At 41.7% G+C, this 26,323-nt stretch overlaps 1 protein-coding gene across 1 annotated transcript in view; it reads left to right on the top strand.

The window, feature by feature from the left end:
* The first annotated feature begins 5,772 nt into the window (after positions 1 to 5,772).
* Positions 5,773 to 26,323, top strand: part of LOC146630024 (slit homolog 1 protein-like) — an 80,493-nt gene continuing 59,942 nt past the window's right edge. The window contains exon 1 of the mRNA XM_085355546.1: positions 5,773 to 6,020. Coding sequence (XP_085211672.1) covers positions 5,773 to 6,020 — 248 coding nt within the window. The remainder of the gene's footprint in view (positions 6,021 to 26,323) is intronic.

Genomic DNA, 26,323 nt, shown 5'->3' with positions numbered 1-26,323 from the left:
ACGCAGCAATGAATTTTGTTCACTCAAATTCAGCTTTTCTTCGCTCAAAATAAATTTCTCCTCAAAATGCAACACTTGCACCTGCAAACTTTTTTTTACTTGCGCTCAAATTTTTTTTACGTGCGCTCAGAATAGTCCCCCCTCCATCTGTCAGACACTTGAAAGTGACCCGTGTGTGCTTCGCAGCAATCACAGCAGTACAGACACCCAGCCTTCCGTTTCCACTATACTCTTTCATTCACATACATTATTCTCTTGCATACATATATTTTCTTCAGACATGTATGCATTCTCTTCTTACATACATATATTATTTGTGAGATTAAATGCATATTGAATGTTTTGCATGTAAATGAGAGCAAAATGTAGGAATGCATAAAAAAATGCATGTATGTTAGAGTGAAAATTTGTAAATATGTACATTAAAATACATGTATAAGAGAGCACAATATTGCAATGTGTGTGTTAAATATGTGTAAACATGAGAATAAAAATATCTAAATATAAAAATTAAAATAAAACTATGTGAGAGTGAAAGTATATGTGTGTGAAAGAAGAATGTATGAAAAAAAAAAGACAAGAAAAAAAAAAGAGAAGAAGAAAGAAAAAAAAAGAAAAAAAAAGATAATACATGTGAAACATTTAGTTGACTGCTTGCTTGCGGTGCATGGTCACTGATGAGTTCTTTGTGTGCTGTGAGAAAGCTGGAACACTGATAAATCCAGGTTTTACTAAAGTGGGTGGAGCTTTAGTTTTTACTCCAGAAGTTCGTGTGCACCTTATTCCTTTGTAATGGGGTGGGGGCAAACACACACACACATGGTAACAGGTTACCTTTTCCTACTGAATTCATTATTGGGTTAAGTTTTCTCAGTTGTCCAAGCGCTAACTAATCCATGACTATTGTTGTATCATGTGGTGTAAACTGTGGTAACCTGATTGTTTTTGTATTTTAGTGTAAAATAAGCTCAGCGTGTACAGTGGGTTCCTTGGTGGATTATCCACTTTGCATTAAAACCTCTGTTTTCTACAGAAAACTTGTCTGAGTTAATGTTTCAATTAGTGTTTCAGTTTCAGGCTGGAATGAATCTGAAATTGAAGCCTTCGTTGCCCAGCAGCAAACACACAGCACCCTTAAATGCAGTGACAGTATTTACCCACTGAAGGGTGCTGTTGAATAATGCAGATGTCTGTCTCCAATTATGTTTTCAGATTAATGACATTATAATAGCTTCTTGTGTCTTGGAAGGACTCATGAGCCAGTTAAGTTTTTTTCTACATACAAATACACTTTAGCTTGTTACATATTGTTCACTGTTGCCATGAACAGTTTTTTCATGGCAGTATTACCTAGTATATTTCACTTCCTGCCCTCAGCGTACTCGGTAATCAGTTGTTGTTATCAAGAAGTAAACGTAAGCCCATATTTCCCATGAGATTGCCCTTTAACATAAGATGAACTAAACAAAATGTTAGTATGGAAAACTAACCAAGCTTATACCTGCAGTAATTATTCTATTAATTACAAATACAGATTTGTGATTGAAGATTACGACAAATTGAAATACAAAATTCTCAGTGCCATCTTCAAAAGATGTTTTAATGCAGTTTTATAGTAGAAGGATTTCCTGTTTGCATGTATTTCGTTAACTGCGCAGTGTGCTCCTTTAGTCCTGCACACAGATGAGTCAGAATATCACGACCGCCTGCCTATGTTGTTCATGTCCCTGATGTGCAGTCCACACAGTTTGGATATGGGACTGCTGGGGGTCCTGTCCTGTTTCCTGACCAGTGTTGGTCAAGTTACTTGAAAAAAGTAATCAGTAATTAATTACTGATTACTCCCCCCAAAAAGTAATCCCGTTACTTTACTGATTACTTATTTTCAAAAGTAATTAATTACTTAGTTACTTAGTTACTTAGTTACTTTTTAAAAACACGATTTACAACCTGAAGAGGTGATAAAGTGATAGATCTTTCAGCCCAATTCTACTTTTTCTACATAATCCATCATACAAAATGTAATCAAATGGAAAAGTCTCTTTTTTTAACTTGTTTTATCAGTTTTAATCTTTTAACTTTATGCATCAAGCAAAACATTTAATTATATGCAACATTCTCTGACTTGAATAAATTAGTTTAACATTTAAACCTATTTTCTACACATTCCAGCACATAAAATAAAATATTTTTTGTGTTTTCACTCACTCTTTCAAACAGATGCAAGTAAAACACAGCAGAAAATAAATAAAGTCAAAGACTCAGCGGTCCTTTTGCTCTATTTTCACCTGTAAAGCAGGAGCAGGGTAGGCGGAGGGTTACCCTGGTGTAGGTGTGCTGCGGTCAGTTGAAGAATCCGCGTGAGTGTCTCTGTGAGTTTCCCATCACGTCGTAGCTACTCGGTACTTGCTCGGAAGTTTAGGGGTTTTTTTCGCTGTAAAAAGAAGTTTTCTTCCCACGCACGATGGACGCTAATGTTTTTGTCACTTTTTATGGAATCAAACTCAAAGTAAGGTCAGTACTTCCACACTTTAAACGCTGCACGCTCATACTCTCTCCCGCACTCGATATATTATCCATTGTTGATCTGCACACAGCTGCTGTCACCAACGTCGCACTTGCTTACGTCACTGTCATGAGACATTCTCGCAAAAAAAATCACGGTTTTAGTAACGCAGTAACGCAGCGTTCCTACGGGAAAGTAACGGTAATCTAATTACCGATTTTGCAATAGTAATCCCTTACTTTACTCGTTACTTGAAAAAAGTAATCAGATTACAGTAACGCGTTACAAGTAACGCGTTACTGCCCATCTCTGTTCCTGACACCAGGACTTTGGCAGTGTATCTTTTGGCTCAGTCGAACTAGATTCTGGTCATCTGGACGGTTTCAGTGGGAGAAACGTTTCGTCACTCATCCAGGTGACTTCTTTAGTCTCAGCTGACTGCAGGTTTCCCCAATCTTATAAACAGTATATTTGCAAAATGACTGAAGCTAGACCACTAAATGAACAATGGGCTGTGAGGTCAGTTCCTTGATCATTAATATGCAAATTGTCATGACCATTGATCAACAACCACTGATCAAAGACCATTGCTCCATGGCCATGAGTACCATTCACAGAAAGTTGGGGAATGGCTGCAATCACAGCATTGTAAGATGGCAAAAGATGCACCCTTAGGCCACTTCCTCGCTTCAGAGATGGTCTTTCCCTTTTCACGTAAATGGTTTTCCCAACCATTTACGTGAGACTGAAGAAGTCACTTGGATGAGTGATGAAATGTTTCTCCCACTGAAAACGCTACGTCCAGATGAGCAGAATCAACCTTTTGGGATTTGCTTCGCTGGATGACTGAGCATGCATCAAGACATAGATTCGGGGAAATTTGCCTTTGTTTCCTGTCATTTCTGAGCAGTTTTGTTGACCCACCTGAACATCACGTTGTAATGAAATAGCTGATGTTGCTTCACCTGTGAGTTTTATGTGAATGTTTTGGGGACTGCATCATTTATACCACCACATATTCATACATTGATTTAGATTTCCAATGTTTGTGCAGTATGTGTTCTCTAATTTATCAGATTTACCAAACAATTTAATGGGCAAACTAATTTCTTCAACATTTAAGTCTTCCCTTGTTTTCAGGATTAAAACTTTTATTGACAAATTGCATTACATGTAGGGAAAAACACTAGCGCTTTTGGGAATTGATGCCTTTGAGACAAAAGCATCTGCTCTTTACTTCCAGAAATCAATTCAGACGCGTCTGCAGTAAAAGCTCCCTCCCTGCCTCGACACCCACCCCTGCCTCAGACAGCTATTATGACCCTAGAAATAAGGGGGACCACCCCCTCGAGATGTCAACATCTTGTCTCCCTCTCTTTGTTACCGAATATGGCCAAATGAGTCATTCAATTCAGTTGCACAAAGGAAGCAGCCGGCCTCTGCCTGTGGCCAATTTGTTTTCCATCACTTCTGAAGTGCAGCGGGTTAAATTAACCCGTCACTCCGAGTCTGCCAGGAGAAGACAAAGTGAGGCCACGAGCAATAATCACTCATGTATAGTGGTAAATAAAAAGCTGGGTAAACTGTGCCCTCCGGGTGTTAGCAGTCACACTGAAAAGTAATAACAAACCAGATCTATCTCTGAGAGAAGCTCTGACTACACTCCACAAAACTGTTGTATAAAACAGTGTGAATCAGGAATACATTTAAGAAGGGATACAAGCCAAAGAACAGATTTTTTCTTCTTATAATGCACCAATAATGCTGTGCCTGAAAACCATTTAAGACTAACTTATAATACAGCTGATTGGCAGAATATTACATTTAACAACAACTTCTTCTTCTCCTTTTTAACATTTTTTATTTATTTTTTGCTGTAGAAATCTGGGGTTTATTTTACTGTTAAACTGAAGACCTAAATAATTCATAACTTAGAAGAACAAATCAATAAATGAGCAAACACTGTTTCCTTGTGGATTTAACACCTTGTCACTGGTTTTACTGTAGATTTCCAGCTGTAAGTGGTTTTTCTTCACGGTATCCCTGATAGCTTTTTTTCCCCCGCTCCTTTTTTCCTTGGTAGTATGGTGATCACAAAAAGCTGAAGCCAGGGTTTCTGTGGAGACTGGGGAAAAAAACTCTGCCAGGCTCCATTTGAATTTCAAAGCCTTGCCAGTGAATTCATAATAGACTTCTGAGTAAGCTCTGGCAGCTTATGGCATTCCAGTTATGCCAGTCTCACCCCCCCCCCCCCCCCCCCCCCCCCCACTTTCCCCAACCAACCCAAGTTCCTGCAGCTCAGTGTGCAGTCTTGGCACTGAGCCGTGGCCAAAATAAATAAAATAAAATATCCCAATTAATCCGCAGTACAACTTCCAACCTCTCCTTTTATGTCACATCTATTGTTCTTCCTCTCCACAAATAGTTTCTCCTTTTCGGTTATATTTTCTCGTGCTTCGTGGTGATCACAATTTACTCTTCCTCTCTCCTTTCTCATCATGTTCATGCAGCCTCGGGCTCTTTTTTTTCCCCCAAGGGAGGAGACCGCATGTGGGCGAGCGAGATAGACAAAAAGAAGGAGAGGGCAAGAGAGAGAGAAAGGCTGCTGTCACCTTCAGTGATGGTGGCGGCTCCCGCTACGGCTGCCACTGAATAGATGTGAGGTCACTCTGGGTACTGGTGTGTGCGTATGCGTGTATGTGTGGAGTTGGGGGGGGGGGGGGCATAGGAGGAGTCTTGCTGCTGTTATTTGTAAAAGCTTTTGATGGATGATTACTCTGTGTGTGTGAGATAGAGGGAGTGAGGGAGTCCCCCCTCCACACCCCCTTTCTTTTTCTTTTTTTTCCTAGTGGCTCACTGTTCAGTGCACAATGACTCAATGAAAAGTAGAGGGGAGAGGCGAGCACACTGTACAGCTGCATGAGAGAGAGAGAGAGAGAGAGAGAGAGAGAGAGAGAGAGAGTAGAAGAAGAGAAGCCAATTGGAGGGAGCTCTAAAGCTGGTGACAAGTAGAAGAAGAGGACATACTCGTATTTTTTCCCTCCTCCTTTATTTCCCTGAAAGGCCACTCCAGGATCAAGTGGCAGTCGTTCAGTTTGAGCTGAACTTCACTTGGCTATGCTGCTGTCTCAGCCCCTTTAAACACTCTCCTGCTGGTTCTCACTTCTTTAAGGAGGTAGTACTGGTCAGTCATCCCGGGCAGAAGGAAGAGGGTAGGATCTGTTGGCTGGTTTCTGCAGTGTTGGGGAGCTCCGCAGGAGAGCAGAATGCCTGCTGGAAAAAGAGGGGATGGAGCTGGGTCAGGAGGCTGTGGGATGATTGCAGTGGACACAGGCCGGGCTCCTCAATCTTGGATGCAGGTGGTGTTGGCGTGGAGTGTTACGGTGCTGTTGGCAGGTCACGGAGGTGCAGAGGCGTGCCCCACTCCCTGCAGCTGCCTGAGCAACACGGTGGACTGCCATGGCCTGGGGATCCACACTGTGCCCAAAAACATCCCCAGAGGCACTGAGAGGCTGTGAGTACATATGCATTTATATTCTACTGCATCTCCGAGGACCAAATGTGTATAGACACATAGTAGGATGAGGGGAATCCTTCAAAGTGACGGCATATAGCTGCTCTTCACTTAAATAAACAAGGAGCTATTTAAATCTATGTTAATTATGAGTTTGGGTAAAGGTTTGCTTTATAGGTCAACATATCAGTATCTGCAGGAATATGATCTCACGTGTATAATTGTTAAAGGGCAAAAATGAGAAAACAAGGATGGAGTTTCAGAGTGAACAGGGTCTACAGTGGATGATTTAATTATCAGTATAGCCCACTCTTTTGAGGCATTTCACAGTACGCGTTGCATATTATTTCTTGTTTGTGTCAGTGTATATTCTGTTGTGGTGTCTCTCTTCATCTGTTGCCTGTTTAACCTCAGAAAACATGCACACATGATTGATCCACTTGAGTTTCAGGATTCAGTTGCTGCTCAGCAGCATAATTTCTCCACATCTCATGTTTCCAGTTATATGTTTAACTTTTTTTTTTTTTTAAATCTACATCTTTTCAAAAAGGATGTATCGTAAAACTTCAAAAAACTTCTTCTCTTCCCCGGGACTTGTTTTTAATCCATTTTCTTCTGTTTCTCTTTTTATTTACTATAATATCGTGTCTTAATTTTTTAGTGGGTTTCTTTTCAGTAGGGCAAATGCACTGTGGAAGGAAAGCAGTGATAAAGAGTTCTCCTGAGCGCTGCACACATACCTCAGTCTAATGCAGTCAGTGCACAAATGGTAGGCAGTGGTAATGATGTGCTGGCCCACATCACATTAAAATTTACAGATTTGCTCAATATCGAGGCACCTGAAAAATAAGCACAGGAAGAAATTTGATAAATCTGAAAATTTGTCCTATGCTCCTCGCTTGCAAGTCATAATCTGCACTGTATTTTCAGACCAAATCTATCGTTTAGGCCTCTGTAATTAAAAGTATGTATTTTTAGCTTTAATAGAGTGTCAGGGCTGACCTACTGATCTGATTTTGATGAAACCAAATTATAACGACCCTTACATACTTACATGCTGTACAAACCTTCCTCGAGTGATTGTGGTTTCGTTGTTGGTTTCTTAGGTTTATAAAAATGTCTAGAAGTGTCTGTTTTACAACAGCCTGTGAAACACCATGGTAGGGTTTATCTTCTAATGCAGTAGATGATGACTGCTGGTAAAATATTGCTGCATATCTTTGCTAATGCCGTCTTGTGCTCGGTGTCTCGGTGTGTGAATGCTACATGGTGCAAATTATCACCTTTACCAATGAGCCCTGTTTTTGCCTTTGATGGACTGCCTCTGCTATGACTCTATGGTACAGTCAAATATTAATTTCTGACATCAGGTTTGTGGTCTGCCTTTTTTGGCAATTATTGGTGCAAATAAGCACAATGCACCTCAACAGTGGACCCATGGATGCAAAGCAATGCTCCAGTATCAGCAAACAAACTCCGCCGCAGTGAGGACAAATAAATTAGGAGGTACTTAATCTGTTTCTCTCCGCCTCTGAAGGTATGAATTGACTGGTTGTCTCAGTGCCTGGTGAACATGTATGTGTTTGTATATGGTGAGTGTATGTGTTTATTTCAGGTTGTTGAGTGCCTGTGTATGAATAATTGATGACTTTCAGGGGTGCCAGTAGAGAGATACATTATCCTTGGTCCTCTCTGGTTTACTGTAGCGTGGAGGATGTTTTCCCCTCTAAGGCTAATAGCTTTATGATCGGGAATGGGGGCTTGGGCTCTCGGTCAAAGAGAAATGGCCTGGAAAAAACTGTGAGCCTGTAGACACACTTGCCCATTTTTCTATTTATGTGAGATGGTGAGATATTAGATGGTGCTCTGCAGGGTGAGAGTAACTGACACAGTGGTGAAACTGAAAATTTTCACATAATTTTATTGCCATGAATGCCGGCACAGGTTCATTTAGATGAGCAGAAATGGGTAATAATATAAATTCTGCCTCCAGCTTGGTAATGTGGAAATGAATGCAGCTGTAGAGTTTTTATCTTCAAATGTAAAGCATGTTGAGGCAACTGTTGTTGTGATTTATATACTTATATGCATAAATGTGTAAATGACACTGGTGCTCTGGATAATATATGGAACACACTGTTTTTTACTTTCCATAGAGATTGTGTGTTGGACAGAAACTGATAGATACTCATGGTGGGATCTATAACCAGAGTAAAACAAAGACACTTTGATGTTTAGTTTTTCAGTCTTTGACTTCCAGACTCAACATTTTACATCTATTTTCTTTGGAAGGAACCCAATTGTTTTCTCTCCTACTGGAGGTGGGATAACCTGGACAGCTTCTGACTCAGCTTCACTAATGCAATCTGATCAATAGGGTTGTTGGTTTAACCTGTGCCACTGTCTGAAATGGGTATCATGCTCTTATTTCAATCAATCAATCAGGCTTTCTATACATAGCCAATGTGACCTTTTGACCCCTGAGTTGCATCTTTATTCCGCATTCTTCCCATCACGTGGTTATGTAGACTCAGGAAGACCCTGCCCTGCAGTGGAGAGGAACGACTCATTAGACAGCTATTTGTTAAAGGTCTTGTCGGCCAATTAGCATGTAAAGTGATCTGAGTGTGTGTGTATCAGCTGGACAGCTAGCCACTGGGGGAAAGAGAGTCGGCGTGATTGTGTGTGTGTGAGGGAGCAAAAGAGGGAGAGAGTGTATACAGTAATCCCTGGGCGACAGCCAGCAATAAGAGGGTCATTTATCAACGTGACTGCACCAGTCAAACTAAACACCCCTCCTCACTGGGATTGTCATGGCAACACTGAAAAATGGATGCCCCTTTGGGCCCTGATGAGCATGGTTATTTGAGAAGAGGAAAGTGTGTGTGAAAGCCATAGAGAGGAAAATCTGTGAAGAAATGCCGATGAGTACAGGAACGTGTGCGCTGGTACTAGACAAAACACTGCACTTATGAGGTTTTTGTGAAGGACTTTACTGAACACTTACAGATTGTTTTTGGAGTTTTCTGGTGCTGATCCGTTTAGTTTGTGTTTAATCCAGATTAAATTATCGTCATAAATCATAAAAACAAAACTTGTGTTTTTCCTGCTCTTGCTTTCATAACCAGGGCTTAGAGTGAAGTGGATCAACTTATAAGAAGGGCAGCATGATAAAAATAACCTGTCTGACAAAAATAAATAAACAGTCAGTTAGGTACAGTTAGTCAGTGTGATTCCTGGCTCAAAACTGATCTCTGGGGGCTACATATAAGCAGAATCGGTGCATGTACATTAAAGCCAATAAGCTACCACACAAGTTAAAAAAAAAAAAAAAAAATGTTTTCATGTTTCTTCTGATATGAAAAAAAGTCTGTTGTGCTTGAGTTCAACTGTAATTAACAAATCTCACTAAGAAGATAATTTATTTGTATTGCTGTTCATTTTTAAAGGTGTCTAAAAATTCTTTCTTTACTAATTTCACTGTAAAAAGTGTCTCTGTGAAGTCTTTAAAAGGAATTGTGTGTGATTTTATGGAGAACACAACTGAAGTAAAAACAGAAATTGAGAAACAGCATGATTACTTATAAAGGTCAGGATGGTCCATTAAATATTTCATGGCACTGAAAAGTCAAAACTGTCGCTCCCTATTAGGAAATTTACTTAAATGTAGCAATTAATGCACTTAAAATGTCCGCTTATACCTTAATACATGATGCAATATTAAATAATGTGTCAAATGATCAGTTTAACCCTTGTATGGTGTTCGGGTCTGTGAGACCCGTTTTCAGTTTTTTTCAAAAGAACAATTAAACAATGAATTATTTTTTCAACCTGAAATTCATTGGCTTTGGCTTATTTTCTGTGAAGAACATAAATCCGAACTAATTTTCAATGACCTCATACTGTACCTCCCCCCACGCATTTACATTACATACAAGGTGTTCGGGTCCACTGGACCCAGGTCTAATAAAAGTGTTGAAAGTGTAGGTCCTGTGTTCCCACACTCTGTCTTCCTCCTTTCTGGTGCTGCTGATAATGTTTTCTTCCCCTCCTGCTCGCGCACAAAGTTGCAACATTGTTGAAAATTCAACAATCAACACTGTCTGCTCTTACATTCCTGCACATTTTACCCTCTTTCTTGAGGGATCCCAATTTTATTTTCTCATACCGTGTCCCACCTGCAAATTAGGGGCATAATACTATAAATAAGACTTTGCCAGTGTGGTTCTTTATCACAACTGATCAAGATGGCAAAAGATTATCTGCTGCGAGGGCCATCCAATTGATTTTGGAAGAGAGAGGGGCTTCGGATGATGATGTTGACAAAGAGGGTTCAGAATATTTCACATTTCTGAAAATTCAGAGTCTGACAGTGACTTTGAAGAAGAGGATGAGGTTGAGCACCATTTAGTAACAAAACAAAGACGAGTACCCCATCTGCAGCCAGCTCCCGGACCAGAACAAGCCCACCAGACAGCAAGTGAAGAAATATGGATGTTAATAACTGGTGAAATTGAATGGTCTTCTTGCCCAAGAAATGAGCCACCCTGCAGAGCTGTTACTGTGATCAGCCAGGGCCAACACGGCTGACAGTTACTCATGTGCAGGACATCAAGTCTTCATTTGAGCTTTTCATCCCAGATTCCATCCAGAAAATTATTCTGGATTGCAGATCTAGAAGGAAGGTGTGTTTTTGGAGAGAGGTGGAAGGAGATGGACCAAATTCATCTAAGAACCCCAAAGGCCTACTTTGGGGTTCTTATCCTTGCAGGAGTTTTCAGGTCCAAAGGGGAATCCACAGAATCCCTGTGGGATGCAGAAACCTTTCCGTGCATCAATGTCTCTGGAAAACTTCCACAAAATTTCCAGGATTATCCGTTTTGATAACCGAGACGACAGACCAGCTCGACGGCAGAGAGACAAGCTATCTGCTTGGACAGTGTGGGATAAGTGTGTGCACCGCCTCCCCCTGTTTTACAACCCTGGGCCTAATGTCACCATTGATGTGCAGCTGATCCCATTTAGTTGTGAAACATATTGCTTCACGTGTAAATGTGTTGTCTTTCCACTCACTCCACTTGATTATAACTTATTTATTTTTTTATAACATTTTATAAAAAAAAACCAAAACACGAGAAGCACATTGATTCATAAATGTGATCTAACAAAGGTAAAGGGAAAAAATTAACCATGTTTGCTGTTCATTTGGCTTGTAATTGGGATTAAGCAAACATCTGTTGAGTAATTTAACATAAAATTGTTTGATAGTGTTAATTTGGAAAGCCAAAACTCTAGCGGGTCCACCAGACCCATGAACACTGGCTGAGTAACAAAAATATGAACACCACACAAGGGTTAAAAAAAACAAAAAAAACAAAAAAAAAAACTAAATTGAAAGGATGGCTAACTTGTTTGACTGGACAGAATGTGGTGAGTTTATGAAAATCAATGGTCCAGTAATCTAATAAGCCACCACACCAACTACCTTGAGTATTTCTCGTTATGTTCCTTGTGGATATTTACAGTGTGGACATCACTCCACCTTTTAGTTGTTGGCATGAAACTGATGTTCATGTGACCGAACTTACTATTTTCACGAGTCATGACAGAAAATGTATCGTAATATAAAACACATTATATTCTTTGGCAACATCAAGGTGTGACCTCACTGAGTTTGTGTCTAGTTTGTCTGTAACACTGAAAAGAGTTTGTTCCAGGACTGGCATTTCTTAATTAGAGATAATGCACATTTCTGCTGGTTTAATCAGCCAAACAAAAATGGTCTACACTCTTTAAAGTGTCTCCTTGTGTCACTGCTAATGAATCCAAAACACAATTAGAAACACGAAATCTTAAAACAAACCTTAACTCAGTGTGCTTGTATGTGGGAGAGAGTGTGAGAAAGTGCAGGTTAAGGTCTGTGTCAGACTCAAGTTGATGGTCTTTGTGTCTAAAGGAGAGAGAGAAAAATAAATGTGTGTGTGTGCGCGCTCACAAGTCAAATGTAAACAACTGAACGAGCCAGTCTCCTGCCACGCACGGCAGCCAGTCATGCACTGCAGATTTAAAAAGCACACTCCTGGTCTGTTCATTTCTTTTCCTGGATGGCATCATTATATAAATTGGGCATAAATCACTGATGAAAATGTTAATCAGAATGTCTACTTTCATAAGTATGTGTGTGTCATTACGGGTAGCTGCCAGCAAGACTGCTAATTGAGTGTGCGCAGGATTACTGTTAGTGCCCGACGCAGTGAACAAAGAGCAGGAAACCAAGACTCACACACCTCACACACCACGTGTGGCAACTGGTTTTGCCACTAATGAGGGACTCTAACACTGATTCAATGAAGATTTACCTCTCACCATAAATCCAGATAGAGATACAGATTTAGCTCCAATGACCCTAACCTAACCTGGATAGCTACTTACTTTAGTTACAAAGAAGTGAAGAGCTTAATTGTGACTAATAATAAAACTACTTACAGGTGGAATATTTTCCTGTCACGATGAGTTGTGTGGCTGTCAGTGGCTGGACCCACGTGCAGGACTTGGAGACAAAACATTAACTTAAACGACAGCTTTATTTGCTGGAGAGTCACCCTTGGCGATAAATAAACAACAACTTAAACTAACTAGACAGGAGATGCTGAAGGTAGACGACAATGGATACACACAACAAACGTGGAGGACGCAACAACTGACAGGGAAAAACACAGGGCTTAAATACATACTGAGGTGATTAGGGAATGTGAAACAGGAGGAGAGCACAGCTGGGACTCATCAGACGTGACAAGACAAGGGGAGGCAAAACTCAACACATTGACATAGTACACAGACTTTCAAAGTAAAACAGGAAACTAAACAGACGTGGACTAAACTAGGGGATACAGTGACAGAACAAAAGACACACTGACAGAGACGACTGTATACTAACAGAAGTAACACAGAACCACGACCTAAGAAGGAGAACACAAGAAATGCCCAGGACCTAGGGGTTAGGAATACTAGCGACAGAAATCAAACCCAAGAAAATCAAAACACATCATGAAATCAAAGATAACTAATACAAACAGAAAAACACTAAGTCCACAGACTCAGGACCGTGACATTTCCCCTTCAGTATTTGTTCTGTTTTACTGTCAATTTCATATTTTCCAGTCCTTTCTTTTTCATTTACACTGACTGCCACCTCAGCTTTTCCCACTGCCCCTCTTTCTCTCTCGTTCTCTCTCTCCACATCTCTCATCTAACCATTCTTCCTGCGGCCCCTCAGTGGAAAAGGTGCCCCTAATGAAGTGCCATTAGACCTGTGCATGTATGCTTGACTCTTAATATTAGTCTCATTCACCTTGGTGTGACTGAGGAGAAAGAGAGTTAACAGGAGAAAGGAGCAAAAGAAGTGAGAAGGAAAGCAGGACGAGAAAGAAAGAGTTTTTTTTTAAAGTTGACAGTAAAAGAAGAGAAAATGTGAAGGACAAGAATTGGTGAGGATGGGAGATGATGAAAGGCATAAGAGTGATAATAGAAGAGGGGAGGAGAGAAAACTGAAATTGCCTTTTACATCTGCAGTACAGTTTAGTGTTGACTCGGTAATCTTTCACAAAGTTGGTTTTAGACAGATTGTAATTTATCAATAAAAGCTGCCTGGTTTTCTTTTCATGTCAGGAAATGACTTTGTTCTGAACAGCAGAATTTTTTGCTGCCACTCTTTATTTCATGTATCCGTGAGTCTCTGGGTGGAATATTGGTCATGGTCAGATCTTGGGCCAAATGAAGCACTTGAGGGCTGGCTGGAAACAACCCGTGAAACCTGCTCCGTAGCATCTTGTACAGATTGTTCTGTTTTCATTTCACCAACAAAAGAAAGAGCCCACCCTGGGTTGCAGTGAGAAAGGCAGGAGGGGACATGCTTGGAGTTCTTCCAAACTTCAGTTGATTTTCTACTTCTACCTCAGTTTTTTTTCAGCTTCTCTTGATGACAATTAAGCCAGTTTGATGTTTGTTTAGACTTATCAACATCAAGATCCTGACAATTCAAACTTAGCTTGATGGATCCCTCCATTTCTAATAGAACTGTGGTTTGTACATGGCCAGCTGAATATGATCCTAGTCTGTAACACACCATTGGCACCAGCCTAGTCTCACAACAAAACATGAAACAGTCATGAAAAAGCAATATGATTTTCTGCATCCATGTACAGAGCAATCACACTGTATAGCCTAGTGTTCACAAATTTATAAGTAATTGTTTCAGTGAGCCCCGCTTAGCACCCCAGGAGACATAATAGCAGTTGTATTTTTACCCAATTTTTACCCAAGTTGTTGCTTATGTCTATGTTTAATCCTAACCAAGATATATACTACAAGATAAGGGGCGATCGTGGCTCAAGAGTTGGGAGTTTGCCTTGTAATCGGAAGTTTGCCGGTTCGAGCCCCGGCTTGGACAGTCTCGGTCGTTGTGTCCTTGGGCAAGACACTTCACCCATTGCCTACTGGTGGTGGTCAGAGGGCCTGGTGGCGCCAGTGTCCGGCAGCCTCGCCTCTGTCAGTGCGCCCCAGGGCAGCTGTGGCTACAATGTAGCTTGCCATCATCTGTGTGTGAATGGGTGGATGACTGGATATGTAAAGCGCTTTGGGGTCCTTAGGGACTAGTAAAGCGCTATATAAATACAGGCCATTTACAAATGATGTGTGAGGTGTATGACTTGACCTTGGGTGTTTGATGTAAGTAGCAAAATGATTCGCCTGACCTCTGACCGATTGACCCCTGTAAACACTTTTCGACTGTGTTTAAGTCCTTCATTCATCTCTTTTGTAAATTCTGCTCATATGATGCTTTAAAAGGATCATCTGTGGTATGCTCATTGGCTAACGACTTGTGATTGATAAGTTATTTGCAAGCATTTTCACAGTCAGCCCCACTCTTCTTTATCACATCCATTTGAAAAAACGTGTTTTGGCATTAAGGAAAACAGTTATTTCAGAGGTTCAGAATGGGACTTCATACACCACGAGAACTACATTTCTCTTTTATACTTTTAATGATTGAGATGACACAACATCCTTGGAAACGCACCTGGCTTAATTAGCTCCTTTAATGTGATGTTTATCTCTAATAAGGTCTGGAATTCAATCACAGCTAACCTAAAACAAAATCAACAGACGAGTTTAAACCAGGACCAAAATGTACAAGAGCAATAACTGAGGACAGCAAAGCAGCAGTATATTAATAAAAAGCAAACAATAAAAAACAACAACCCCAACTATAAATCTGCAGCCACAAGTCTTTTTGTGTCAGTGTGATATAAATGTCATAATCAGACACTGGACTTGAGGGTCTGTGCAGATACCAGTACACCTTTTTTTTCTGACTGCATGGGCTTGTCCATGAAGATTTACATTACAGTCCACCATTGAAGGCGCCGGACTTCAAAGATGTATAACAGGATTGGCCAGTGGGCTGATGTGTCTCCAGTTGTCCGCGTCTGTGTCAACAACATTTATGATCAAGTCTGAAAGGGGGGCTACCTGGCAGTACACAGAAGCAACCTCATGTGTTGGGTTCTGAATTCCAACTCATAACAGCTGCACTGAAAAGATGAATTTAGCGACCACGTTTTCTTGGGTTCAACGACAATAACAGTCTAACAGCATAATGTAAGGCTTGTACCACTGAAAATCCTCCAGTGGACCATTAGTTTCTGCTGGGTAAATTAAAACGGTGCCCCCTTAATTGCACTGCAAAGGCACAAATTCTAGTAAATTATTGCTCACATATTTTAAAAAATAAAATGAAAATGAAATTCAACTACCGAAAAATAAGAGAATACTTCTTGGAGTCTTCAAAATTAAGCATCATTGGCCCTAAATTTGCCTTTTCGACCAGTACCTACTCAGATCGTCTCGACAGGCTTTTCTGTTGGGTGGCTAGGGTTCCAAGCAATCAGAAAATGTGATGCCAATAGACTAGATGCCACCGATTGGCTAGTAAGTGGGGTCACTTGATGAGTCACGAGAGCATCTCCTTCACAAAACCCAATATCTTTTAAACTCGACAACATTACAGGACTTTTGGCCGTGTTGCTATAATTGTAATGCAAAACGATCGAAACCAAGTAGAGTCGAGTCACATCGAGCTAAGTAGGTACTAGTGGAAAAGGGCTATTAGCTATCATGCTCCATCCACCTGGAAATACAGTTTCTGTTAGTTTCTTTTAATTGGTTTGGTACTATTTTCACAACTAAAGTGTGCATTTTCAAATCTCTCAGTACAAAACTCACATTTGAAACACCACTAGTCATTCTTTCAAATCTGATGTCATGAGTTCATTGTATTTGCACATATTTTCATTCCAGTTAATCATTGTTGCAGAACATATGATCATTGTGATATATTCTGAGAACATTTGCTTTACTCACCCAAACAAAACAGTAAGATCTTTTTTCAACGTAGTACTTTTACCAATCATTTCATACAGGAGCAAATAATACAAGGTAAGCGTTTCAAATTGTCCTTGGTGATGAATGAGTGTAACTGAACTGTAAAACTTTACACAGCAAATATTACACTTATGTTCAGTGTTACGACCCGGCTCAAAAGCCGCAACATAAAAACAGAGATGAATAACAGAGTGTGGGTGAGAAGAGGTTTCATCCTAAAATGGAAAACCAGGTTGGCTAAAATGGCTGGTGCCACCAAGGCAAAGACTAGTGCACTGTCGGGAAGCTTGCCTCAGGTATGCTTTTATCCACACCTGACTAGGTGTGGCCAATTAGCACCAGCTGAAAACACTGAGACGATTAGAAGCTGCAGAGGGACGTAACATAACCAAAATTTATATATATATATATATATATGCTCAGTGAATACCTCAGGCAGCAGAAACCCAAGAAAGAGGAGGGAGACGAGGAACCATCATGGAAGGGCAGGCCCCTGCACGGTATGTACCACCGGCAGATAGAGGAGGTGGCTGATATCCAGAAATCCTACCAGTGGCTGGACAAAGCTGGACTGAAAGACAGCACAGAGGCACTAATCATGGCAGCACAAGAACAAGCTCTGAGTACAAGATACATAGAGGCTGGGGTCTATCACACCAGGCAAGACCCCAGGTGCAGGCTGTGTAAAGATGTCCCAGAGACAATCCAGCACATAACAGCAGGGTGCAAGATGCTACCAGGCAAGGCATACATGGAACGCCATAACCAAGTGGCCGGCATAGTGTACAGGAACATCTGTGCCGAGTATAACCTGGAAGTCCCGAGGTCAAAATGGGAGATGCCCCCAAGGGTGGTGGAGAATGACCGAGCTAAGATCCTGTGGGACTTCCAGATACAGACGGACAAAATGGTGGTGGCTAACCAACCGGACATAGTGGTGGTAGACAAACAGAAGAAGACGGCCGTAGTGATCGATGTAGCGGTTCCGAATGACAGCAACATCAGGAAGAAGGAACACCAAGAAATACCAAGGGCTCAGAGAAGAGCTCGAGAGGATGTGGAGGGTGAAGGTAATGGTGGTCCCTGTGGTAATCGGAGCACTAGGTGCGGTGACTCCCAAGCTAGGCGAGTGGCTCCAGCAGATCCCGGGAATAACATCGGAGATCTCTGTCCAGAAGAGCGCAGTCCTGGGAACAGCTAAGATACTGCGCAGGACCCTCAAGCTCCCAGGCCTCTGGTAGAGGACCCGAGCTTGAAGGATAAACCACCCGCAGGGGCGTGCTGGGTGTTTTTTTTTTTTTATATATATACATATATATAAACACCCAGCACGCCCCTGCGGGCGGTTTATCCTTTATCCTATGTTGGTTAGCCACCACCATTTTGTCCGTCTGTATCTGGAAGTCCCACAGGATCTTAGCTCGGTCATTCTCCACCACCCTTGGGGGCATCTCCCATTTTGACCTCGGGACTTCTAGGTTATACTCGGCACAGATGTTCCTGTACACTATGCCGGCCACTTGGTTATGGCGTTCCATGTATGCCTTGCCTGCTAGCATCTTGCACCCTGCTGTTATGTGCTGGATTGTTTCTGGGGCATCTTTACACAGCCTGCACCTGGGGTCTTGCCTGGTGTGATAGACCCCAGCCTCTATGGATCTTGTACTCAGAGCTTGTTCTTGTGCTGCCATGATTAGTGCCTCTGTGCTGTCTTTCAGTCCAGCTTTGTCCAGCCACTGGTAGGATTTCTGGATATCAGCCACCTCCTCTATCTGCCGGTGGTACATACCGTGCAGGGGCCTGTCCTTCCATGATGGTTCCTCGTCTCCCTCCTCTTTCTTGGGTTTCTGCTGCCTGAGGTATTCACTGAGCACTCGGTCAGTTGGGGCCATCTTCCCAATGTATTCTTGGATGTTCCTTGTCTCATCCTGGACTGTGGTGCTGACACTCACCAGTCCCCGGCCCCCTTCCTTCCGCTTAGCGTACAGCCTCAGGGTGCTGGACTTGGGGTGAAACCCTCCATGCATGGTCAGGAGCTTTCTTGTCTTTATGTCAGTGGCTTCTATCTCCTCCTTTGGCCAGCTTATTACCCCAGCAGGGTACCTGATCACGGGCAGGGCGTATGTGTTGATGGCCCGGATCTTGTTCTTACCATTCAGCTGACTCCTCAGGACTTGCCTGACCCTCTGCAGGTACTTGGTGGTTGCAGCCTTTCTAGCGGCCTCTTCATGGTTCCCATTTGCCTGCGGGATCCCCAGGTACTTGTAACTGTCCTCTATGTCTGCAATGTTGCCTTCTGGTAGTTCAATCCCCTCAGTTCTGACTACCTTCCCTCTCTTTGTTACCATCCGACTACACTTCTCCAGTCCGAACGACATTCCAATGTCATTGCTGTATAGCCTGGTAGTGTGGATCAGTGAATCGATGTCTCGTTCACTCTTGGCATACAGCTTGATGTCATCCATGTACAGGAGGTGGCTGACAACTGCTCCGTTCCGTAGTCGGTATCCGTAGCCAGTCTTGTTAATGATCTCACTGAGGGGGTTCAGGCCTATGCAGAACAGCAGTGGGGACAGAGCATCTCCTTGGTAGATCCCGCACTTGATGGTAACTTGTGCTATGGGCTTGGAGTTGGCCTCTAGTGTTGTACGCCACATCCCCATTGAGTTCCTGATGAAGGCTCTTAGGGTCCCATTGATCTTGTACAATTCTAGGCATTCCAGTATCCAGCTGTGGGGCATTGAGTCATAGGCCTTCTTGTAATCAATCCAGGCAGTGCACAGGTTGGTCAGTCTGGTCTTGCAGTCTCGGCTGATTGTTCTGTCTACCAGTAGCTGGTGTTTTGCACCTCTGGTATTCTTGCCAATTCCTTTCTGTGTCCCGCTCATGTATTGACCCATGTGCCTGTTCATCTTAGCCGATATGATGCCTGACAGGAGCTTCCATGTAGTACTGAGGCAGGTTATTGGTCGGTAGTTGGAGGGGACCGGTCCCTTCTTGGGGTCCTTGGGGATCAGGACCGTCCGGCCTTCAGTTAGCCATTCCGGGTGTCTTTCGTTAACTAGCAGCTGGTTCATTTGTGCTGCCAGACGCTCGTGGAGTGCAGTCAGCTTCTTCAGCCAGTAGGCGTGAACCATGTCGGGCCCTGGTGCTGTCCAACTCTTCATACTGGAGACCCTTTCTTGGATATCTGCCACTGTGATGGTTACTGGACCCTGTTCAGGGAGGTCGCTGTGGTCTGCCCTCAGATCCTCTAGCCACTGAGCATTGCCGTTATGGGTTGCATCCTTCTCCCATATGCTCTTCCAGTATTGCTCCGTCTCCAGCCTTGGTGGTGCTGTTCTCTTATTGTTCCCTTGCCACTGAGAGTACACCTTTGCTGGTTCTGTGGAGAACAGCTGGTTTATTCTCCTGCCTTCTATCTCTCTGGTGTACCTCCTCAAGCGGCTGGCCAAGGCTGTGAGTCTTTGCTTGGCAGTTTCCAAGGCCTCAGGTATGGACAGCTTGCTGTATTTCTTAGGCACCTTATTTGTCGCACCTTTCTGCAACTCCGTTAGTTGGCTAACCTCCCTCCGTGCTACTTTGATCTTGCCCTCTAGCCTCCTTCTCCATGGAGGGTACTGCCCCTTGTGGCTGTTCAACTTGTAGCCAAGCATCTCACTGATCACTGCTGCCGTATTGTAGATCAGCTTGTTAGTGTCGGTAATCGTGGTTGTAGGTATTGCCCGTAGTGCTGCATTAACATCATCTAGCAGACCTTCTGAGGGTACTTCACGTAATCTTGGTAACCGGCTACGGGGGATCCAGGTTTCAAGCTTGGCCATGATCCTATTTTTCAGGTCAGTTCCTCTCGCACTCAACGATCCTTCTCCTATCGCACTTGGGGCTATGTACCCAATCTCGGGTGGGGGTGATGATATCTCCCCCCTGACCTGGCGTCCTGACTCCTCCTTGCCGTAGCATTTGTGTTGTACCTCGTCAATCTCTAGCTGTGAGAGCAGTCCCTTCTTTCGAATGTTGGAACACTGAGCTACTAGTTGTTTCGCCGTCATTGTGGATGTTGGGTATCGAAGAATCCATAGGTCCCTCATCCTATTCATGTAGCCCCTTCCGCCGGGGTTACTTGCGTAGTAGCATTCCAACAACGCCCTGTTTTCGTCCCTTGCCCACCGATGCCTTCTTGTACATATATACATATATATATACGTACATACATATATATATACACATATATACATATATACATATATATATACATATACACATATATATATATACATATACACATATATATATATACATATACACATATATATATATATATATACATATACACATATATATATATATACATATACACATATATATATATACATATACATATATATATACATATACATATACACATATACACACACACACACACACACACACGAAAAAGGGAGAAAAAACAACAAGTCATTTACATAAGCACAATATATTTTGTATTTTATTTTCATCACTTTTACACAATTAATCAAGCCGGTCATTAACATTGGGCCATAAATTTTCATCAACATCACAGTGGATGTCTTCGTTGTTCAGGCACCGTGGGAAAAATCTCCTGGCATGACGAATCCAGGCTTGACATTGCTCAGCAGTTATATCACCACAAGCTTCACACATGGCTTGAAGAAGGGAGACATGCTCATGGGGATGGCGATCATACACCTTCCACCTCCATGTAGAGAAGAATTCCTCAATTGGGTTGAGGAAAGGGGAATATGGTGGAAGATAGAGTGTCATGAAGCGAGGATGTGTTTGAAACCATTCCTGAACCAGCTGTGCATGGTGGAAGCTGACATTGTCCCACACAACAACATAGACAATGTCTTCTCCCTGACAGGCCTGCTCCAGTTCATTTAAAAAAACTATCAGGTGTTCAGTGTTGTATGACCCTAGAACTGGTCTACAGCCTACCACACCATCTTCAGATATAGCTGCACCCATTGAGATGTTTCCTCCACGTTGTCCAGGGACTTGGATGGTAGCCCTTTGTCCAATAAGGTTACGTCCTCTGCGTCTAGTTTTTGCCAGATTGAAACCGGCCTCATCAACAAAAATATACTTGTGATGATTCACAGCAGTGTCCAGCTCCATCACCCTCTAAAATGATAATTTAGTTAGTTTTTTTTACAACTAATAGTTGTCAGTACTGTTACAGTAATTGCATGCCAGTTTAGTGTTGTACCTGAATATATTCTGAACGCAGTTGTTTCACCCGGACATTGTTCCTCTCAAAAGGAACCAAGTAAATTTGTTTCATGGAAACCTGGTGCTTCTTCAAAAGCCGGGCAATCGTTGGAAGGTTAATTGATGGCACATTGGCAAAGGTGTCATTGTTGTTCTCAATAGCCTGTTTGATTTCAGACAGCCGTATGTCATTCCTTGCCCTGACCATTTCCACCACAGCCAACTCCTGCTGGTCAGTCAAAACACGTGGGCGACCACCACCAGGTTGTCTCCTGTTAATTCTGAGGACAATCATATACTGTCAATATTGAAGTATTACAAATTACATTAGTGTAAACTGACAATTACATGTTGTTCATCTATACAATAGAGTACTATATTTTAGAAGGGAAGTTGCTATAGCAGACATACCGGTTTTCTTGGCGAAAAGTTCTGATGATAGAGCTGACAGTTGACCTTTGTAAATTAGGCTGTACCAACCTGGCAGCCTCAGCCATGGTAAGGCCTCTGTTAACCACATGGTCAACAATGATGGCCCGGACTTCATTAGAGATGATGGTGCGTTGTCTTCTGCCTACATTTCTCTGAAGACCACCTCTCTGTCGAGGAGCACCACCACCTCTTTCTCCTTGTCTGTGTCCACCTCTCTGTCGGGGAGCACCACCACCTCTTTCTCCTTGTCTGTGTCCACCTCTCTGTCGAGGAGCAGCACCACCACCTCTTCGATGAAGGTTTCCTCTCCCTACGAGTCTATCCTGCTCCATATTTGAACAGTGCAAAGTCTCAAACACAGTTCTACTTACATGGTAACTAATTGTGATCATCAGGGGGAAACAATTAGCAATTAGTATTTCTAGATTGAAAGCTCTTGCAGCAATGTGTAACTTACAAATGACCAGACAACAATCAGTCAAGTTGAAAATCCATGGACATAATGGATGATTCATTGATTGAACATTAAGATCAGTTGAATTAAATGATAGACAAATGTATTAAACTGAATAATAAGAGATGCAAATCAAAAATTTGATAGTGATAACATTATGAAAGGCAGTAACTGTGAACAAAACATTTATTTAGATGAAACACTTATTTTGTGTAGTGAAAAGGATATTTTGTCATTATGTGTATTGTACTGACACAATTGAAAATATGCTGAAATGTTTGAAAAACGTGCACTTTTGATGATCTGTTGTGATATAAGTACTAAGAGTTTTGAAAATGTACCAATTGCTTGTGAAAACTGCGCCAAACCAATAAAAAAAAACTGTAGTGGAATACAAAAATGGAGGCTTGCTAGTCCTGAGATTTTTATTTTACATTTAAAAAGACAAAGCAACAAAAACATATTTGACTTTTTAGCTAATATATGCCTGTTACCTAGTCAAGGTAGGCAAAACAATTCATAGCTGCATTTAAATAACTTAAGTGCATTTCTAGGTGCAGCAGTTTTTTGGTTACAATGCAGGCTTTTGCATTGTTTTATTTCAGTGCTGTTTTTATGGTGTATCTGATATCCTGCTGTTAGTGTTGTTCCTGTGTCATTAAAATAATGTTAGAGGATCAACATCTGACCAATTACGTTGTGATGTCATAGCTTTGGAATTTGGAGGGGAGCGAAAGCCTTTGCCATACGACAACTCTCTTCTAGAACAAATGGTTGGTATTCCTAATGTTTTCTTTATTATTTTATATATAATATAATAAATATATTATCAGATTTACTGTTAGTCAAATTCAGGTTACTAATATTGGTTTGCTAGAGATAGTTTATAATACCATTTGCTGACTTTATTGGCTAATGCTAACTGAATACTCAGACATGACTAGTCAGTTGCAATATCTTGATGCAGCTCAATCATCCAGGTAAGTAAATTCCAAAAGGCTGATTCGGTTCATCTGGACGTAGCATTTTCAGTGGGAGAAACATTTCATCGCTGATCCACATGACTTCTTCAGTCTCAGCTGACTGGAGGTTTCCCCAACCGCAGTCTATTTACACTTACAGGCCAGTGGACACTCTTTCAATGATGAGGATGTACACATCCTGGACAGGAAGGAGCGCGGAGTCAAGGAGGCCATATACGTGAAAAGGGAAACACCGTCTTTGAATCAAGGAGGAGGCCTAAGGGTACATCTGTCACCATCTTACAATGTTGTGATTGCAGCCATTCCCCAACTCTCTGTGAATGGCACTCATGGCCATTGATCAGTGGTTATGATAATTTGCATATTAATGATCAAGGAACTGACCTCCCAGTCCAGTGGTGCTGGTTTCAGTCACTGTGCAAATGTACTGTTTATAAGATTGGGGAAACCTGCAGTCAGCTGAGAATGAAGATGTCACTTCGAATAGTGACGAAACGTTTCTCCCACTGAAAATGCTACATCCAGATGAACAGAGTCAACCTTTTAGGAGTCACTTGCAAAAACACTTTTATGATGATGCAAAAATAACAAAAACACAAGCACAGAGTTTCTGTTTGCATACTGGTTTGCAACTTCTTTTTCTTTCTTTCTTTCTTTCTTTCTTTCTTTCTTTCTTTCAAATAAACACAGTTTTATAAATTTGAGGTTTTCACGATTTTTCAAACTAAAATGACACCCACACCCTCTCGACGCCCCCCATCAATCATTCGTTAAAATACATACAACATTTAGCAGCTGTTAACTTGCTTTTGCTGTGTGTCATGGTAAACGGAGATTGATGCTGACACTTTGTTGACAGTGGTTTTAAACTTACCAGAAATAACAAAACAAACTTAATGTAAACTGCAGTCTTTAGAGATTTAGACACATCCATTATTTGGGGTGAAATTTGACTTGAGATTGATTTGTTTTCCGTTTCTGGACTCCATCCATTAAACAAGTCGGTCCTTGGCTGAGACGTGGCTAGGTGGATGTCAACAAAACAAATGCAGTTTCAGTTAAATACAGTTTTGCACCACAGTTCCAAACAAAGAAACCCGATGAGATGGAGGTTTAGGATGGGACTGCATTGCAGTGTTGTTTAGTAAACAGGTGATGGAGCAGAAAAAGTCTTAGATTTCCTTGTTGTTTATTCCAGTCTGTTTAGACTGTATGCTGTTACTCTCTCTCTCTCTCTCTCTCTCTCTCTCTCTCTCTCTCTCTCTCTCTCTCTCTCTCTCTCTCTCTCTCTAATGACTGTGTGTGATTTTGTGAGGAGGAAGATTGTGTTTGTGCTCGGTGTGTGTAGCTTGATACTTCACTGGCCCTTCCGTCTTGTACGGATGCTCAGTTGACTAGCAGATTAAAATGACCCATTTGCATTGACTGGCCGAGTGCCTGCTCAGATGTATCTAACGGTCCTGTGCTTGGGCGCACGTCTAAGTGTTTGTGTTTTATTTCTTTAATTGTTTTCTGCTTTATACCAAAGCTTACTGGTATGTATTGCCATTCTTCTTATTTACTTATTTGTCATATTTTTTTCTTTTTAAATTAATTTTTAGTTTTTAGCCACTTTTGAGTAGTTGGAGACGTTACTTTTTTAAAGTAGGAAATCTCTGTGTAAAAACTCAAGTAGAGCGCCAGAAGGAGGAGAATGTGAAGAGTATTGTAGTCGCTGATGTGTGCTCAAATGAATCTTAAGATGTTTGTTTTTGACTCCTGGCATTCTCACAGTTTGCCAGTATTTCTATTCAACGACATAAAGTGAACTCTAATATATCTTATATCTTTACATTGTTCGCGCCATCCACCAAACATACCCCATCTCATTGTCTTATTAAGTCGCCCCAATTACTGCTCTCCTACCATGTCAGATGTGACAGTGGAAAGCAGAGCTGAGCGGATCAACTGCCTCATTGCCCATTAGGGCGGTGATGGTGTGTGTGTGTGTGAGACGCGTTCTGCTTTAATGAGATATTGTTTGGCAGAGTCGCCACTCGAGGGGAGTCTGTCGCTTAACTGACCCCTGACCCCGACATGCTGCACAAAACTCAATTAACCACGTATCACTGAGGCTGTATTTGTGCTCGTCTCTCCCCTCGTGTCCCTTTCCTTTTTCTTATACAAAAAGACAAAAACAAATTATGAGCATTTTCACACTTAGCACCTTATCATTTCTACCTTGGTGTTTTTCTGAGCATCCATACATGTGAAAATGGTATCATCATCACCATTGTACTGTATATGCCACTCTGCTTCCTGATGCTTGGTTCGTCTTTGCCGTTTAACTGTCAGTGTAATTTCACACACATCCAGGGAATTATTCTGGACCCCCTGCCTCGACCTGTTGCCATCCACCCCTCCCTCCCTCTCTTATAGCCAATCCCCTGCTTTTTCTTCCCTCTCTTTCTCTTCAAATGACCTCATCCACAAAAATTATATCTTCGAGGAGACTATGCTCCTTATATATATATATATATATATATATATATATAGATAGATAGATAGATAGATACATACATACATACATACATACATACATACATACATACATACAGTGGGGCAAAAAAGTATTTAGTCAGCCACCGATTGTGCAAGTTCCCCCACTTAAAATGATGACAGAGGTCAGTAATTTGCACCAGAGGTACACTTCAACTGTGAGAGACAGAATGTGAAAAAAAAATCCATGAATCCACATGGTAGGATTTGTAAAGAATTTA

This window comes from Diplotaxodon limnothrissa, linkage group LG6, assembly GCF_057381915.1.
Source record: "Diplotaxodon limnothrissa isolate DT_005_m linkage group LG6, D_limnothrissa_male_GT1.1, whole genome shotgun sequence".
Taxonomy (NCBI): Eukaryota; Metazoa; Chordata; class Actinopteri; order Cichliformes; family Cichlidae; genus Diplotaxodon; species Diplotaxodon limnothrissa.
Note: the sequence above shows the minus strand (reverse complement) of the source record. Positions and strands in the feature narration are given on the sequence as shown.